Source organism: Calidris pugnax, unplaced genomic scaffold (genome assembly GCF_001431845.1).
Source record: "Calidris pugnax isolate Ruff unplaced genomic scaffold, ASM143184v1 scaffold108, whole genome shotgun sequence".
Lineage (NCBI taxonomy): Eukaryota > Metazoa > Chordata > Aves > Charadriiformes > Scolopacidae > Calidris > Calidris pugnax.
In genome coordinates, this window is record NW_015090845.1 from 594,470 (window position 1) to 613,475 (window position 19,006).

General features: G+C 45.7%; 1 protein-coding gene across 1 annotated transcript; it reads left to right on the top strand.

Moving 5' to 3' along the window:
• The first annotated feature begins 3,021 nt into the window (after window positions 1–3,021).
• On the top strand, window positions 3,022–18,295 carry GOSR2 (golgi SNAP receptor complex member 2). Its single transcript, XM_014942700.1, has 6 exons — window positions 3,022–3,106; window positions 5,971–6,035; window positions 8,912–9,020; window positions 10,780–10,912; window positions 13,926–14,066; window positions 17,056–18,295. The coding sequence occupies exons 1-6, from the start codon at window positions 3,078–3,080 to the stop codon at window positions 17,215–17,217; spliced, it is 639 nt and encodes a 212-aa protein (XP_014798186.1). The 5' UTR covers window positions 3,022–3,077; the 3' UTR covers window positions 17,218–18,295.
• The last annotated feature ends 711 nt before the right edge of the window (window positions 18,296–19,006 follow it).

The following is a 19,006-nucleotide window of genomic DNA, read 5'->3' on the forward strand; positions in this document are numbered from 1 at the left end:
GGAATACTTTGTGTGCCCGAAAAAGAGAGGGAGGGAGAGAGGGAGAAAGGAGGGGGGAAGACAGTTTCTGTGCCTGTTGGGATCATGCTTAGGGAAACAGGGAGAGATACATTCTTGGGATCTGGTTTTAAATTCTATGATTCTAAACAGAGCATCAAGGTCTGTTTTTTGGGAGCGAGAACAAAGTCCCGTAGCTGTGAAGGGGAATGGGGCTAGTTCAGGCAGAACAAAGGAGACCCTGCAAGGATCCAGGTTTCCCTTTGGGGCTGTGAGGCTTTAAACCAGGAGCCAGAGGGAAGCGATGGGGAATGCACCGACGGGGTTTGAAGCCGCCGCTGGATGCACACACCGTCTGCAGATTGTGTGATAGAGAAAATCCCCACAGTTGGCTTGGGGTTTCTGAGGGAGCAGTGAATATGAAATCCTTTTTCTCCAGTAGATGCTGCACAGGAATGACCTGGGGACACATCAGACAGTGATAAGTGACTCTCTCCATCCCCTTTTATCCTGTTTACAATACAGAGGCTTTCCTTGAACAAAACCTTTTTTTTTTACTCTCCATGCTCCTGGCTGTTGTGTCTAAATGAGCCAATTTGCTGAAGGACTCCTCCTGGAAGGACTTGAAGTCTAACAAGAACAGAGGCTTGGTTGCAGCATGTTGTTTCTGGCAAAAATCAATTTCTTCACAAAAGAACAGAAATTCGTTGTTGTATTTCAGTGCTTGCCACTTCATCAAAACTCTTGTAGTTCTCCTTAAAGTCCTGGCCAGGAGGGAAATCCCGGCATCTATTTTCATTCAACCTCTCTATTTTCAGAAAGTGTTTGAAAACCGGGTATAATGACTCAGATACAGGAGAACAAAGGAAAAGAACTGAATGTATCTGTTCCTGCTGCAGTTAATGTTTTTTATTCATATGTTGTTTATTCTTAGTTTGATGTGATTCCTGTGGTTTGAGTCACTATCGGATATACAGGGGATAATCTTTTGCCACAGACCTGGCTCGCTGCATGGCAGGGCAGGGCAGACACGGAAAGCTTTGTGCTTCATCTGAGAAGCAAGTTGGACTTGGTTGGACTTGATGATCTTAAAGGTCTTTTCCAACCTAAATGATTCTAAGACAACACTTAAGAGAGGGAAGAAATAGCGGCGAAGGAAAGAACCGAGTACCCTGCCCCTGGTCCATGAGGGCACAGGCTGCTCCTATTAATTTTTAAATGACCGATCTTGTGGTATTAAGTTAAATGCTGTATAGAATATATCTCTTTCCCAATTTTTCCCAATCAAGCTCATTGACTTGTTAGCATGAAGTCATGTTTTTTGACAAGTACTATTTTCCATTAAAGAAAACTGACCATGGTGAGTTATAGTCCTAATTTTATCTTTTTAATCCAGCAATTTTTGAACCAGCATTTCTAATGTCCTGGTGCCCAGGCTAACTGGCCTATACCTACCTTTTTTTTTTTTTTTTTTTTTGATAATCCACTTTCTCCCTGATTCTCCCATAAAGTTAAAAGGTTGAAGGAGTTCCAGTGGCTCAGCAGACTATGACAATAAAACACGTCAGGTTTTGTAGTCCAGCACATACAAGAAAGGTTTGGGGCTTCAACTGTGGTCAATTGTTGTGGTCAAAACAATTAAGAAACTCTGTCCAGATGTGCTAATTGAAAGCAGTTCAAACAAAGCAAGGCCTAAACTGCCAGCCCTGAGACAAAGAGGTTCTGCGGTTACACAACGAATAAGGGGTGATAACCTGGGGTAGGGAATTCAGTGTGTCTGAAGGTAATGGGAAAAAACAGGATTGTGAAGAAAATAAAGCTATTTGCACAATAAGTTCCCTGAGCTGACCATGACCACATGTGAACAAGTCCTTGGAATTAAAGTAGTTCTATGAAAATGGAAGACTGAATGGGACAGCAAGGCATGGTCCAAAGAAGATGGTTATGATGCTCACAGAGCTGGAACAGCTATTTTAGAAGGGATGCCTAGATGCAGGATTCCTCTTACTTCCTGCTCAGTATCTGTATCTTCATGTGTGCTAGTCACCTAGACTTCTAGAGATCTTAAAGTACATCAACCTGATTTCTAGAGACCCCACTGGAAGTACTGTATCCAGCTCTGGAGTCCCCAACATCAGAAGGACATGGAGCTGTTGGAGCGGGGCCAGAGGAGGCCCCGGAGATGCTGGGAGGGCTGGAGCCCCTCTGCTGGGAGGGGGGGCTGAGAGGGTTGGGGGGTTCAGCCTGGAGAAGAGAAGGCTCCGGGGAGACCTTGGAGCTCCTTCCAGTCCCTCAAGGGGCTCCAGGAGAGATGGGGAGGGACTCTGGATGAGGGAGGGGAGCCCTAGGAGGAGGGGGAAGGGTTTGACGATTCCATGACTGAGATCCTTGTACCTTTTCCCTGCTGATCACGTCTCAGTTTGACCTTCTCAATGAAATCCAGAAAGCAGGAACAGAAGAGCCTCCTCCAACAAGGCCAAGGAGGCAGAAGGGACAAGAAACCACTTTGCCTTCCCCAGTCAGGGATCAGATGAAACTGCAATAATCCTGCACCCTGTGTCCCTTTGCCCAGCATCAGGAACTCGTTTGGAGCCTCAGTTGCTTTCTCCTGGGATGGCCTCCCGCCTTGATCCCAACTCCCATAGCCACCTCTGGGTCCAGGCCTTGAAAGCTCTGGCTTTGACACTCTGAATTTATTTACTGGGCAGCCCTGTTTGATACATAAATGTATTAGCACAAATTCTGTTTTGGCATTAAGCCCTGAACTTGCCCTGGGCAGGGACACCTCCCACCAGACCAGGCTGCTCAAAACCCCGTCTAACCAGGCCTTGAATACCGCCAGGGATGGGGCACCCACCGCTCCTCTGAGAGAGACCCTCACCCCCCCCCCCCCCCCGCCATCTTTCCCCTCTCTCTGAGGGCGCTCCGGCAGCGCCCCCTGGCGGCCGCCCCTGGCGCTGCGGGCGGCGCAGGCGCCTTGAGGAGAGGCGGGGTGTGTGTATCCGCGGCCGGCGGAAGCGGAAGTCGACGGGGCCGGAAGCGAACGAAGGCGACGTGGGCTGCGGGGAGCGGGCGCCGTCATGGAGGGGCTCTACCACCAGACCAACAAGTGCGTGAGGCGGCGGGCGGGCGGGCGGCCGTGAGGGGGATGAGCGGCGGAGGGGGTCGGGGCCGGGCCCCCAGGTCTGCCTGGGAGGCGGTGGGGGGAGAGCGTGAGGGTGCAGAACCCGAGGGTGCAGACCCCGGCGCGCTCAGCGCCCTCCAGAAGCTTTTTCTCTCATAAAAATTCCCGCCTCCCGCCCCGGAGCTTTGTCCTGAGGACTGTGCTTCAGCCGGGGAGGGAAGGAAGGAAGGAAAAGCCTGTCCCTCCGGGCTGGCCGTTTGTCTGTCCAGAGAGCCTGCTGTTAGCCACGTCAGTCCCAAAGCCAGCAAAGCCTGCTAGCCTCGGGATTTTAAAGCACGGAATTGCAAGTATTCACCGCAAATAGGGGCTTCTGTGCTACTAGATGTACATACATTTAAGGCAAGCGAATTTCGTTGGGTTTTTTTTATGGCGTGTAGGTGTTTCATGGTGGCTGGCAGAGGCAATTTAAGCCACATCGGGAAGTGTGTGATCCCATGATGACAAAACCTGTTCTGTTTCACAGATGATGGTAATCTGGTGAGGTATAAAAATGGCAAAAAATCTTGCAGTTGTGTGTGATGTAGAATAGCTTGTGGGAAGGAGCCGAAAGAGACAGTTAATGCAACTATTCCAACTTGCAGTGGTCGTGGTTTTCTTTGTTGAGCTCTGTTGAAGGACGTCAAGTGGTAAGAAAGAGACTTTCTCTGAATAACGGTATGGGGTGACCCTGTAGGGAAGAGCAGGAAGTCCTTTTCATCTAGAAAAGCATACCCATAATGTTAACTGTAATTAGTAAGGGGGCTAATCTTGGCCTGTTTCCATTTCTGCATTGACATATTCCGTGATCACAGAATGGTTTGGGTGGGAAGGGACCTTAAAGCCCCCCCAGTGCCACCCCCTGCCCTGGGCAGGGACACCTCCCACCAGCCCAGGTTGCTCCAAGCCCCCTCCAACCTGCCCTTGAACCCCTCCAGGGATGGGGCAGCCACAGCTTCTCTGGGGATCGTAGTGGCTGAGTTGTGTTTCTGTTGTAGTTTGTTGTCAGTTTGGGGATACTCTGAATTTTTAAACTCTCTTCCCACCTTTTCCCCATAGGAAGAGTCCTAGTGAGCGTGATGTAGTTTTTCTGATCCAGTTGCATATGGACTGATTTATTCTTGGGTTTCTAGAGAGGCATTTTAAGAGCAATGTGAGTCTCAAGCTGTCTGGGGGATCCTAGAGAAACCAATTGAGAATGAAACTGTAGAACAAGTATGGCTTTTCAAGATACTAGCTATTGAATTGCTTCTGTAGTTAATTCTAAGTAGTATGGTACTTGTGTCATACTCAGTTCTCTCTTTAGCAGCTCAGTGTTGTGATTTGGAAGGTAGCCCTGATAGTTATTGAAAAAAAATCTCATGTAATAACTGAAGAGTAAATATTTTATTACTCTGTGAGGTAATTTGGTTTCAGAGGTCTGGCTTCATAAAAATTTGTGCTGCAGTTATCAAATGGTGCACACACCAGAAAAAGAATCCATTAATATGACCAAAATTATGATCTCTTGGATGTTTGGTTTTTTTTTAAAAAAAAGGTCGTGATATTTTTATAACTTTAAGTATATTTTTGAAGTCGGAACCCCAGCTGCTATGAGATTATTCACACCCAGAATGGCCAAAGGTCCGTCTGTTCCAGTGTGTGCTAAGCATTGCCTAACACAGATCCCTAGGACAGACAGTAAGAAATGGTCAAACACTTTTCTTGAATATTGTCCCAGTCTCCCAGAAATGTGAGGCCTGGGGGCTTCTTGAAACAGAGGAATTTAACAACCATCAGTGTTTAGGGTATTTTTTTTTCCTTTTTTTTTTTTCTTTTGCTACTGCTTGTCAAACATCAGGAATTCCTTCTCTTCAATTTTAAGCTATATTTTGGTTTCATTTGGTACCTCTGTAATTCATATGTTGTAAGAGACAGTGAAAGTTACTCCTTATTCACTTTCTTCTGTGCTGTTTATGCTGTAGGATATCTCCCCACTCTCACCTCCAGTCCAAACTGAACAGTTTCTTGTATAAAAGCTGCTCTGTACTTTTCATCTTTATTGTCTTTCTGTGAACCTTTGCTGGTTCTTTGGTTTTCTTTTTGAGAAGTGAGAGACAAAACCTGTGTTTAGTGTTGAAAATGTGCCCATTTATTCAGTGACATAAAGGTGTGGGATCTCATCAACACTCTTGACTTTAGTGGTGGACTTAGGTAATATTTCACTGCAGATTTATTATCAATGTCTCACTTGCACCAACTCTTCTCCCTGTTGGATCTTCCCTCTGCCGTGCTCCCCACGTGTGGGTTCTGAGTGTGAACCTGGTTGTCTCCATGGTTGTCTCCATGGTTGTCTCCATGGTTGTCTCCATGGTTGTCTCCATGGTTGTCTCCATGGGTGTCTCCATGGTTGTCTCCATGGTTGTCTCCATGGTTGTCTTGGAGTAGGTAGATCTTGGTGACTTTCAGCGTGTCAGGTGTGTGACACGGGGGACAGCCCCAGTTCAGCTTATAAATATGAAAAGGGAGCTAGGACTGGACTGGAAATCTTTGAAGAAAGAAAAAGTCCTTTCACTTTGAGTTTTGTTTTTAAACTGGAAGTTATTTTGTAGATGCACATTAAGTGAGGGTACAGCTTTCTTCATACTGAAAAACTGTGTTGTTTTTTGTGTTCAGTGGTGGGCTGTCTCCACTGAATACCATGTAGCTGATTCCCGTTTTGTTCTAAAAATTACTTTTAAGTAAACGAAATTGAAAACCGAGGTATGGAAAAGTTGATTTGATTCTGTAGCTGTTAACTGACTTGTGTTAATTTACTCTTTGTCTTTTGACAGGCAAGTCCATGAGGTCCAATCTTACATGGGGCGCCTGGAGACTTCAGACAAAGAGTCAGTACACTGTAAGTAATTAATTAATGACAAAAGTCCTGCTTCAATACTAATTTAATTTAGCTTGCATCTTTAACCTTATATGATGTAGCATTGTATTTACAATCATTATTGGAACAATTTGGCTCTTCAGTCATTGGGATCAACTGGTGAGACACATCACCAATTTAGAATGAATTCAAATTATTTTACTACTTGACTAAAATGAAGCAATGTTTTTTAGGAAGGACAGAACGGAAAAGACAGCACAAGAATTTACATCAAATCATCTTCCTGTTACACTTCTTTAATTGGCAGCTAGTGCTTACTGTGGATGCTCCTGCAGTGCCTTGCTCTGGGAATGCCGGAGATGTTTTGGTGCTGGTGGATCCCGGAGCTCTTTGTCGGGGTGTGCTGTGGAGGCCTGTGACACAAACAGGTTAAACACCCCCATTGATGATTTCAGGGAGGTGTAACCAGCACACTGATGTGGACAGAACTGCACGTTGAGGACATTGCCAGGCTAGTTTGTTACAAGCTCAGAAAGTTTTGAAATGTGTTTTTGGGTCTGTCCTGTTGTTTTGCTATTCCTTAAGCATCCACTAACTGGCAGTATTACCCAAAAGGTGCTTAGTCCGGGTTCTGGGGAAAATGCCATGATTTGGTGTGCAGGAATTTCAGCAGGATGATTCTGGTAGTTCCTGCTTGCATCAGAGTCAGAACCTGTAATTTCATCTATTTACGAGAAATATGTAGAACAGCCAAGTCTGGAATTACTTCAGTCAATTTGGACTATAACCCTGTGCTAATGAAATGACTGTAATAAAATACTGTGTTATGTTGTGGCAGGACTTTTTACCCTGGTGCAGAATTGGCAAATGTATTTTGGACCTGTGTTTGAAGCCTTAATTGATATATGAGTAATTGCTAATGGGCCTCATCAGGAACTTCTGAAGTGACAGGACTCTTGACTGGCAACATTTCTGCACGTGCTGACTGACTTCTGTTACCCTAAATGTATTTGTGAAGCACGACTTCCCTGGAGAAAGGGCTGCGATAACTTTCCTATCCAAAAATAGTGACTTATCTACTGGTTCTGTTTTTTGTGGTGGTTGTACTACTCCCAGTTAGATGCCAGACTTCCCAGCCTGCTGTTCACTGGATGTGATTTTGGAACCTCTTGAAAATTAGCATAATTTGCCATCTTGCCTCTGCTGCTTGAGATGGTTTCAGGAGATGGTATTTGTGTACCATCTTCCATAGTCAATAAATGAACATTCTCTTTCTCTCTATATATGAAGATAGAGATATGTGCTCTAGATATTAATGTGTATTTCAGAATTTATGTGAAAAAGGATTATCTTTTGGCTGAAGAGCAGGAGTAGGAGCCAGGAAATCAAACTTTCTATTGTCAGCTTTCCCCTTCCAACTTGAGGCAAATAATCCCTTCTTGCTCAGAAAAGTGTAAGATGTAATTGTCTGTCTGAAGAGATGAATTAGGACAATTTGGTTGATTTGTTTCTATATGTGTGAGTTAGATACTCTTTGATTGTCTGAGGTCAAAGGGCAAAGAGAAGGGGCTGTATCTGCTCTTTGCTTTTCCAAGTTCTGCCAAATGCGATTTTCTGTGAAGTCACAGAATTGAGTTAATGAAATTGAATTGAATTGAAAGTCCTGAGATAAGTGGAGAAGTTGGAAGTTGGTTAATGTTGTTTTTCTGGATCCCTCTTTAGTCTAAGTTCAAAATAAGAACAAATGGTGCCTGTAGGATTTGCTCATTATTTATATCATGTCTAGACCACAGCAGTCCAAGACCCCAGGACTCTCCTCATGCCCCCATGGACATGGTGGTGCTTCTGTCCTCTAATGATGGGTCTGGGGACACGCTCCGGAGGGTGCGACCTTCAGCCTCGCAGCTCACCCTATGTAGGAATGTCAGGTCATTAATGGTGCTCCCGTCTTTCATCCTTCTGTGCAATTCCTTCCATTGGGAAATGCTGGGCTGTGCCGTGGTTAGAAAATGTCAGATGGAGAAGGGGGCTGTGGCTGGTGCCGAGTTCTGCTGTAAAACAGCCGCAGTGACCGACACCGTGTCGCTCCTTCCCCGGCTGTATCAGTGTCCCACCTCATTAAAGTACAAGTACCTGAGTTTGCCCTGTGTACTATTGCCCCTCTGCTATTCCAGTGCAGATTATCAGAAGCAATTGCAAGGTAGATGATTACAGAGGTGATTATTTTGTGGCCTTGTTTTCCACCTGCCAGGGCTGCTCAGCCTTGGTTGGCCACCTCTTTCTGAGCTCCTTGGCCAGTCTGCCCATTCCTCTCAGCTCCGAGTTGGGTATAGATAGTGTATGTTAACTCTGTGTTAACAGTTTTCAGAGGTTTAAATTGCCATTGTTGTGAGAATCGTCTTTGCTGTTATATATTGTGTAGTATAATGTTGATGTATGGACAGTGTATGTTAACTCTGTGTTAACAGTTTTCAGAGGTTTAAATTGCCATTGTTGTGAGAATCGTCTTTGCTGTTATATATTGTGTAGTATAATGTTATATCTTATTTTCTTTTGTGAGCAAATCCTGCCAAGGGAACAGGAAGGAGCTGCAAGGGGGAATGTGGGAGCTTTAAACCCTAATCCATGGAGCTGATAGGGGAAAAAGGCTCTGATATCTAGGAGGAGCAGAGGCTTTCCTGGCTCTCTCCTTGGAGGAGGAGGGAAATGCAAGAGCCTCAAATCACTGAGTTAAAGAAGTGGCTTTTCATGATATACATAGTGCTCAGTTACCTGATTTTCACCCAGTGTGGATTTGCCTCTGTCACGTTTTAAATACTGGTTCGAATGCTTTTGAGCTTTTACCTTCACTCAGATTGCAGTTCTTCAATTCAAATTACATTTTTATTTCTTTGCAGTAGTAGAAAATGAGATTCAGGCAAGAATAGACAATATATTCAGCAACTTGGAACGTCTGGAAATCCTGTCCAGCAAAGAACCTCCCAATAAGCGGCAGAATGCTAAACTGTAAGTTCACCTTCCTTGCTGTGGTAGGGTAGTGTAGTCTTTGTAATTATTTTCATTAAGTTTATTGGAGCCCTTTGCCTTTTGATTTGAGTGGTAACCTTTGTACTTTGCATAACTTATCTCTGTGCTCTCCAGTAGCAAAATAGAGGCTCAGAAGCAAAAATAACGTCCTGCATTTAACCACAGAGGGGTGATGGAGCTGGATTCATGGCTCTGTTCTGAGATGAGCAGAACGTGGCACTTGGAGGCTCAGAAAAATCTCTACTCTATATGGCAATTGCTTTTAATGGCATTTGTGCAAGTAAGGAGTAAAATTACTTCACTGGGTGTCATTTTCTATTGACCATTTTACTGGCTGTTGGCGACTAAAATAAGGAAGTTTCTAAAGTTTGAGCAGGAGGTTGGACCAGAGACCTCAGATCTCTGTTTTAATTTATTCTGTAACTCTGCTATTAACATTGAGTCCCCAAATGCCTCTGTAGATACCGGGGGTAGATTTCATGTCACCTGTATCAGCGAGGTCAGTATCTGAAATAGTCATCAAGGCTTTCTTTATAGTCATCAAGCAGAGGCAATGGAGTTTTGGATGTTATTTGTTTAAGCTAATGGAGATGTCTCCTGTATTGCCCACTGACTTTTAAACTTCTTTTAACAAAAACTCAGGCTTAAGAATATAGTGCTAATTAATGAAACTTGAAAGTTTAATCTTTATGTGCAGGAGGGTCATAAAATAGAAACTGTTCAAATCCTACCATCTTCTCAAATTTTCATTAAATGACTGTTCTCCTGAAGAGACTGGTCGTGGAGTAGGAGTGTCTGAGACAGCTCAAGAATTCTGCTTCACATTCTGTCGTTGGCCTCCAGTGAACTAATCACCTCTTAGAATCATAGAATCACTGAGGTTGGAAGAGACCCTTGGGATCATCGAGTCCAACCATCTCCCCTACTCTACAAAGTCCTCCCCTACACCATGTCCCTCAGCACTGCATCTAAACGGCCCTTAAACACAGCCAGGGATGGGGACTCCCCCCCCTCCCTGGGCAGCCTGTTCCAATGCCCGGCCACTCTTTCGGTGAAAAATTCCTTCCTAATGTTCAATCTAAACCTCCCCTGTTGGAGCTTGAAGCCGTTCCCTCTCGTTCTGTCACTAATTACCTGTGAGAAGAGACCAGCACCAACCTCTCTACAGTGTCCTTTCACGAAGTTGTAGAGAGTGATGAGGTCTCCCCTCAGCCTCCTCTTCCTCACACTAAACAGCCCCAACTCCCTCAGCCGCTCCTCATACGATTTGTTTTCCAGCCCCCTCACCAGCTCCGTTGCCTCCTCTGCACTCGCTCCAGCACCTCCAGATCTCTCTTGGATTGAGGTGCCCAAAACTGGACACAACACTCGAGGTGTGGCCTCCCCAGTGCTGAGTACAGGGGCACAATCACCTCCCTACTCCTGCTGGTCACACTATTTTTGATACAAGCCAGGATGCCATTGGCTTTCTTGGCCACCTGGGCACACTGTCTCTTTGGTAGAAAACCGAGGAATGGGAGATCTAAGTCTGAAATTTTGGCCTAACATTAAATGTCCTTTGTCTTCTAGATAAGTAGAACCCATCACTATTTATTATTCATCACTGTCGATTTATAATGCTCCATTTGGAACTTGATGATCTTCAAGGTCCCTTCCAACTCTAACCATTCTATGGTTGTTCATACAAAAAGCACCAGAAAAGAGTGGTATCTTTATCCCTGGTGTTGATCCTTTCTAGGCGGGTTGACCAGCTGAAGTACGACGTCCAGCACCTGCAGACAGCTCTGAGGAACTTCCAGCATCGCCGGTACGTCCGGGAGCAGCAGGAGCGGCAGCGGGAGGAGCTGCTCGCGCGCACGTTCACCACCAATGTAAATATTTCTTATTTTACACCTCCTGTCTTCTAGAAGCCATAGTCTTTCAGAGAAGTTTCAGGCAAGACAAAGGCACGACTCTTACTAGGTTGCGGCTGGGTGATGGAAATAGAATAAAGATAGAAAAGAATGATAATACGTGTTGAAAAAGTTCAACTTTCCTGAGGAAATTTGGGCTATTAAGAGGCAAGAGTCAGCTCCAGAAACTGTTGATTCTATTTTACCCCGTTTGACTTGGTAGTTTCCAAAGGGCGAATGAGGTGGGTACCGAAGTATCCATTTTACTTGGATTTATGTCAAATGTCTTTGTCAAATCCTGAAACTTGTAAAATGTCTGGCTTTTGTACACCCTGCTGGCAGTAGATGTCAGCGAGCTGGCATTCGCCCAAATATAAATCACACAGCTGGGAAAACTCTGCTTTTTATCTCTAAATGATTAAAAATATTTTAATAACAGGAATGTGTTTTCACCTGTTCTCCTCCACTGGGAATTCCCCCCCAGTGCAAATTCCTAGAGGAATTTTGCTCTGAATAATGTTGGTTTGCTTTGAGATTTCACTTTTTCTGCAACTCGAAAGTGAGTCCTTTTTTTTTTTTTGTGGTTTTGGTTTTGTTTGGGGTTTTTTGCTGTTTTGTTTTTTTTTTTAAATGTTGTGGGGTTGATTTCTTTTTTTTGTTAAAGACATGTAACCTACCATTAATTATGAATGTGAGTGGGAAGTTCTCTGGATTTGGGAAGGTTTGGGATTTCTGGAAGCCTGACATAAAGATGACATCCAACATTTTGTTGCCTATTTAGAAATTATAAACAAGCCTTGAAAGGAACACTGAAACTTGAAAGTTGATCTGTTTTTAAAACACTGGAGTTTTCCTCTGCAAATGTGGAGAAATTTTGCTAAAGGAAAACTTGTTCAGAAAAAAACCCTGTTTGTAAGTGGCAGAGATTTGAAGAGCAGTAGCAGCAGGATTATGAATGCAAAATTTCCTCCTTTAGATGTTGAAAAGTGTCTCAGGATGAATAAAAAAAGGCATGATTATTTTGTATTTCTTTTTATTATGAATGCAAAATAACTGGTGAATTTTTTTTTCCTCCTTTAGATGTTGAAAGGTGTCTCAGGATGAATTAAAAAAGGCATGATTATTTTGTATTTCTTTTAACTTGTTACAAACATGTGACTTTCAAGGAATGATCCTCTAATAGGAAGATGATGATATATTTGTCAGTTATTGGCCTATCTGTTTTTGGTTAGAAATGTACATAGTTTCTATTTAAATACTATCCTGTTCTATTAAATAGAAATGTCAGCTGAGCATGTAAACATCCTGAATAAATCGCTGTAACACACGTAACAGCTTTTGAAAGCTGTTCTGAACATTTTGCTCCATTTGAAGATAAATATGGCCTTTATCTTTAAAGCCTTCCCCAGTGCCATTCTGGAGAAAACCACTAACAGCAAATGAAAGATGATCCCATCTAATCTAACTGTGAGGAGGGTCAAAAATCTGCTTTGATATTTTTCTTGCTACCTCGTTGTTAAAAAAAACACAAACGAAAATAACCCTACAAGCTCCTCTTATAGGAAGTGGAGTCCCTGCTGATTTGAAGTTTAATAAATATCTTAAACAATAGCCGTTCAGGTGCAAATCCAGGTGCTTCTGCTCTGCAGGCTCCTGTGGGAGCTCGTCTCAGCGCTTCGTTAACATCTGATGAGATGTCGTGGCTTCTTCATCCAGTACCTTGGGCTCTCTCTGCCACCAGCTCTGTGCTTTATTCTTCATCCTTTTACAGGGAGCAGGGCCCCCCCAGGCAGAGCAGCATCTAACACTGGATCGCACGTGTCATTGAAATATTAACATTTTTCTTAAGCACTGATTGCCAGGGGCTACTCAGAGCAAGTCTGGTGTCACCTGCGTGTGAGCGAGCGCTGACAGTTGGGTGTGGGTTTCACCATCTTCTGCCCAAAGATGAGTTCTGCAGTTTGGAGGCTGCTGTGAGTGCCTGGGAGTGTCCCCACACCCCACGCTCACCAGGGGTACAACACCGTGGGGCGATGGGTGATGGGCTCCTCTCCCATGGAATGGTGTCCAGAGAAGATCAGACTTGGAGGCCTTTGGAAGACAGAAGCGATCACATCCTCTGGCTCTTGTGTCATCCACGTTACAGGATTTTATCCAGTTATTTCCGTGTCAAGATTCATAGTTTCTAGTTGTGCTGATGCTTCTTTTCTGGAAAAATGTGAAGTTATTAATTTTTTTTAGATAAGGCCTTGGGTGTTGGGTGAGTCAGCCCTTCAGGGAACGAGGTCCATGTCCGTTTGCCTTCACTATCAGAAACTTGCGCCATGTTGTAAACTTACAGGATGTCATCTCCCCAACACTGTGTGTTGAGGCCTTTTCTCACTTAGAAATGTGATATTAAACCTTTCGAAAGTCCTTCTCTTGCAATGATCAAATCACTCCTTGTTAAACACCTTCTGTTCATTTGGATGTTCTCTCTTGGAATACTCTTTTCCTACACATCATAAACTGAGACTATAAAATATTCTCCACTTTTAATCTGAGTATTTATCCTTTGAGACCTAATTGCAGTCGAATAGCTGAACTTTGCCTTTTGGCTTGCTTCCTCTAGGCTTCTCTAAATTCCTTTTTTCCCCTCGAATATTAACGTTGTATTTAATATCCTTACAAAAAAAATGTTTAAAACACAATCCTTCAAATCCTGTCCATTTTTTGCCACGTCTGTTTCTGCATGTCCTTTTTCTGGCTCTGTCTGTGGGGGCAGTGGGTGAGGAGGTAACCGAGACCCTGCGTTTCCCCCACAGGACTCTGACACCACCATCCCCATCGATGCTGTATTTAATATCCTTACAAAAAAAAAAATATGTTTAAAACACAATCCTTCAAATCCTGTCCATTTTTTGCCACGTCTGTTTCTGCATGTCCTTTTTCTGGCTCTGTCTGTGGGGGCAGTGGGTGAGGAGGTAACCGAGACCCTGCGTTTCCCCCACAGGACTCTGACACCACCATCCCCATCGACGAAACGCTGCAGTTTAACGAGTCCCTGCAGAATGCCCACCGCGGCATGGACGACCTCATCGGCAGCGGCACCAACATCCTGCAGGGGCTGAGGGACCAGAGAATGACATTAAAGGTGGGGGCAGCACTTTTTTTTCCCCAAAAGACCCCCCATTTTTCTCGCGTTCGTGATGACCAGGCTGAGTAAAATAAAGACGGTTCTGGCAGCACATGTTTCTGACTGAGAATGCTGGGAAAGGCCCAAACTCCATTTAACTAAACCTGAAATCTTGACTTTTTATCATCTTATTAGGAGTATCTTTAGGCTCTTTTTGTGGCTGGATTGCTGTGCAATCTTCACCCACACAGCAGTTAGTATCTGGTGTGCGGAATATCCTAGTTTGTTCCCTTAGGGGTTGGTGGTTTTTTTTTGGTTGGTTTGTGGTTTTTTTGTTGAAGCAAGGAGTGGGAGTTGATGCTGGTGAGCACACCCTGCCTGGGCTGTGGAACGTCAAGGACACTCGGGTCAGAGCTGTGACAGCAAAGGTGTTGGTGTGTCTCTAATTCTGGGAGCGTCACGTTCCTGTGTTTTCAGGGGGATATTTCTTCTCACTCGCGTATGAGGAAACATCTGTTCATACCCTTTGCCCCTGAGCTTGGCTTTTCTCACTCTCTCAAAGACTTTGGGGCTCATTTACAAGTCTGGCAGAGGCAGCCAGCACAGAGGCAGCTTATCGAGATAAATGGGTTCATTTGGGAGCATGTTCATCCATGTAACTACTTGGATTTTGGATATAAATAGACAGGTATGAACCAAGTATTCCCAAACTGCCACAAGGACTTAACTGTTCCAGTTGCACTGTTCCACTGCTCCACGGACTGCAAGAATTGAAGAGTCTTCACTGTCCTATTGCTTTTTGGTTTCTCTTCTCCAAGCCTGGTCTTCTTTTGTTCTGAAGTAGTGGGAAAAGATTGCTGCGGAGAGAAGTGCTGCAGTTGTAAGTGTAGGATCCAGGGGTTTAGTGTGAGGTGGATGAAACGAAGGTGAAAAATTTGATTGTTTTACCAGCTGAGACATAACCAGTTTCTTTGGTAAAGGCTGAGTAGGTTTGCAGGCCCTTTGCTGAAATCATGTTACCTCATTTGGCATTGCAGATCTGTAGATTTTATGGATTGAGGCTGTGCCTGTATGTCTGATAGAGCTGATGTAAATTCTTTCGTCAGAGAGCGGGGAGATGTGGGGAAGAACTTGTTTGGTGTGAGGGTGGTGAGAGCCTGGCCCAGGTTGGCCAGAGAAGCTGTGGCTGCCCCATCCCTGGAGGGGTTCAAGGGCAGGTTGGAGGGGGCTTGGAGCAACCTGGTGTGGTGGGAGGTGTCCCTGCCCAGGGCAGGGGGTGGCACTGGGGGGGCTTTAAGTCCCCTTCCAACCCAAACCACTCTATGACTCCATGATGACAGAAGCCTTGGCTGGGTAAGACCAAGAAAACAGAAAATTTGGGTTCCAAAGCCATGCACTGGGCACAGGTCAGAGCAGGCCCATCCCCTCAGGGAAGCAGGGAGAGAACTCCTGGGTGGTGCAGGTCGGTGAGATGAGACAGAGAGGTGGGTAGCACCTGGACAGGCCAGCAGAGCTGCTGCTCTGTGCTCACAACGTGGAATCAGAGAGAAACCGTCCACGATGTGCCTCCATCACAGCTGGGTGTGCACAGACGGGTGCTGCTGAGAGCAGCTCTCACAGCCATCGGCACGGACCTGCTCTCTCAGAGTGACTTCTGGGTCCAAGTCCTTAAAAAACACCTGCTTCAGGAAGCTCTAAGGCTTCAGCTATTTCTTCTCTGAGCAAGGTCAAAGCACAGATTCCCACCACAATGCTCTACTACTAACCTTTAACTGTAAAATAATAAAAAACCTTCCGTTTTCACAGTCCACTATATCTTTGGTCTCAGAAGAATAAAAGGAGACTATATCTTTGGTCTCAGAAGAATAAAAGGGTGAAATTTGGGAATGGTTTTGAATTTCAGCCTAACTTAAGATCTGAAGAGCTCTCTGATGAAAGAATTTACATCAGCTCTATCAGACATACAGAAATACAAATACATTTGTATTTCGTCAGGGACTGAAATACAAATTCCACAGTTTCCTTTGACTGTTGCCCTGAAATAAGGTAGATGCTTCCTGCTGCACTGCAGCAGTCACTCCCTCAGCTCATTTCCTGGTACCTCCAGTTCTGCATCTCACTGGGTTTTCCTGTCATCTGGTGACTGGTGGGATCCACGTTCTCAGTAACACCAACTGTCAGCAGTGTAACACACCCGAGGTGAGGGCCTGCCTGCAGTGACCTGCTCCAGTCTGTTCCAGTGCTTTTCTCCTGAAGGGTTTATTGAAATTGCACTAATTACATTTTCATGTGCCTTTTCTTTGCTCTCTACCATGAGCCTTACAAGTTTCTGGACCTCCTTCTCAGTCTCTGTTGGCGTGGACTGTACCTCAGCAGGAGGGAAGTCCTGAAGGAATGGCCTGACCAAGAAGCTTCAAGCTCTTCAGACTGTGTCTGGAAAAGGACCAGAAAAAACTCTTAATGGCTCCGCAGGGAGCGTGTTTTCTCTGAGCCGCTCTCTATAATGTCTCTGTCTGGAGAGATTGTTTTGTATCTTTTACCACATTCCTGTTCATGTGTGTGAATTAATCATAGAATCATAGAATCATCGAGGTTGGAAGAGACCCTTGGGATCATCGAGTCCAACCCTCTCCCCTACTCTACAAAGTCCTCCCCTACACCATGTCCCTCAGCACTGCATCTAAACGGCCCTTAAACACAGCCAGGGATGGGGACTCCACCCCCTCCCTGGGCAGCCTGTTCCAATGCCCGACCACTCTTTGGGTGAAAAATTCCTTCCTAATGTTCAATCTAAACCCACCCTGTTGGAGCTTGAAGCCGTTCTCATCATCCTGCTGTTTCCAGGGACCCATGCCCATCTCCCCTTCAGTTGTGGGAACTGTGGGCTGATCCAAGTTCCATCAATCCGAATCCATCACTTGCCATCTGTGATGAAATCTTTGGACTGTGGAATAAGGAGTGTTGGACCACGAGGTTAATTGTTTCTTTGTTCTCTTTTTCTTCTTAGGGCACTCATAAGAAGATCCTGGATGTTGCCAACATGTTGGGCTTATCCAACACAGTGATGCGGCTGATTGAGAAACGAGCCTTTCAGGACAAATACTTCATGATCGGGGGAATGATTTTGACTTGTGTAATTATGTTCCTCGTCGTGCAGTACCTGACATGAGCTGCTGACTTCTTGCCTGCCGGAGGAGATGGTCTCTTGGAGCAAGATGGACTGTCCTCCAAAGTGCCCTTTCCTCCGAGCGCCGCTTTAGCCGAGCCCCATCCCCCCTGAACTTCAGAGTTTACAAACCACACTTGGACACACCTCACGTGGAAAGCATGTAGGGAAACGACTTTTTCTGGGGACGCTGTAGTTGGGAATGGCCCTGTGGAAATTGCCCTGACCTTTACTGCTCCCACCTCGCTGTCTGCCAGCGTCAGAGTCTGGTTAAGCAGGAAGCAGAAGGGAACGTTTTCCCCCGCTGTGCTGCAGGGTACGAGTGGCCTCTTGGGCTGGGATGAGAGGATGCAGTTGAGCCTTTCCTGTGCATGCTAGAAGTGACCTAAATCGCTATATTTGGCAATGAAAGGATGCCACCGAGGGGAATTTTGCACCGTGGACGTGTTCCTGGTGGAGTAATTGTGCAAAAAGAGGCGGGAGGTGAAGGGTTCCCCTCCAGAAACTCCCCGCGTTGCCTGGAGGGAGAAGGGTTTGTGGGGAAGGGTCTTACAGCACGGTTACAACCTCAGCAAGCTTTTTGTTCATGCATACAGTATTAACCAGCACAGATCTTCCTGGTTTAGGCTGAAACACCTCTCTCTAAGGTATGTTTTTCTTACCTTTTTATGCCCCACTGCTTCTCAGTGGAAGCTGAACCTTGTGCTCCTGCCTGAGCATCAGGGCTGCGTCCTCTCCCTCTGCCTCATCCCAGACCCAGCCTCCGAAAACTGTAAGATTCTGACATTTTTAGTGCTTTGGTGCATTGTATTCACTTTCTGAGGTGGTTGGCTGGGGTTTGTGCTCCGTAGCTGGTGGTTTTTTTCAATTGATGAAGTGGACAAGCCCTCGCTGCGCTTCAGCTCGGACTCATGGGGTTTATGTTCATGGGAGTGGAACAGGCTCTGGGCCACTCTTTGTGTTCAGAGTAACTGGGATCGGGGCAACAGACATTTCACCTAAAATCAGTGTGATCAGAAGAGTTTCCTGCAGTGAGGTGCCTTGGGATGGAGACATCCCTCATCCCTGGGAAGGGTGTTCTTTGCGTTGACTGTGAAGGCTGCTCTCGCAGAGACCACGGTGGCTCAGACCCATCTCCTTGGCTGCAGGTACCTGTCCAGGGTCACACATCAACGGTTGTGAAATGCTGCATCCTTTAAATACGGTGCCCCCTCCCCACAGGCTGCAGGGGCTCCCTCAGAGTGGTCGTCCCGGGGTTTTGGGCACCATCCATTTCAGTCAGCCCCAGGAACATCCCCATCCCCATCCGTGTGGAGCTTCTCCAGGTGTGGGACAGTGCCATATTCAGATGATGGGGCATCGTGCTGGAAATCCTGTTATTTTTTTTTTTCCTGTCTGGAATGGTGGTGGGTCTCTAGTGACAGATCACAAATTCTGTATCCTCCTGGCTGCGATCGTCTTGTTAATAACAGTAAAACATGGATTTCAGTTAATGCGGGCGAGTGAACCCTGCTGGTGTACAGTGGCATGGACTGGCCCCTGTGCTGTGGTGTGCCCAGGTGAGAGTGCCCAGTTTGCCCAGTTGGCTTCCTGCTGGGAGCCTGGGGCAAGCAATGGGCCAGCAGGTAGCACCAGTGGCTGCGGGAGGGGAAGCCAAGGCCACCAATGCCCAGAGAACCCTGTACATGGTTCAGCAGGAGAAGCCTTGGTGCCTGTCGAATGTCCCGTGTCCCACACACCTCCTGGCACCTCGTTTGGTGCTTCTCGGGGTGTTTGATGCTTCTCATGCGGT

Coding starts and splice junctions, on each gene's coding strand:
- GOSR2 (XM_014942700.1), top strand. CDS start 3,078: ATGGAGGGGCTCTACCACCAGACCAACAA. Junction 3,107..5,970: donor CTCTACCACCAGACCAACAA/GTGCGTGAGGCG, acceptor GTCTTTTGACAG/GCAAGTCCATGAGGTCCAAT. Junction 9,021..10,779: donor AAGCGGCAGAATGCTAAACT/GTAAGTTCACCT, acceptor GATCCTTTCTAG/GCGGGTTGACCAGCTGAAGT.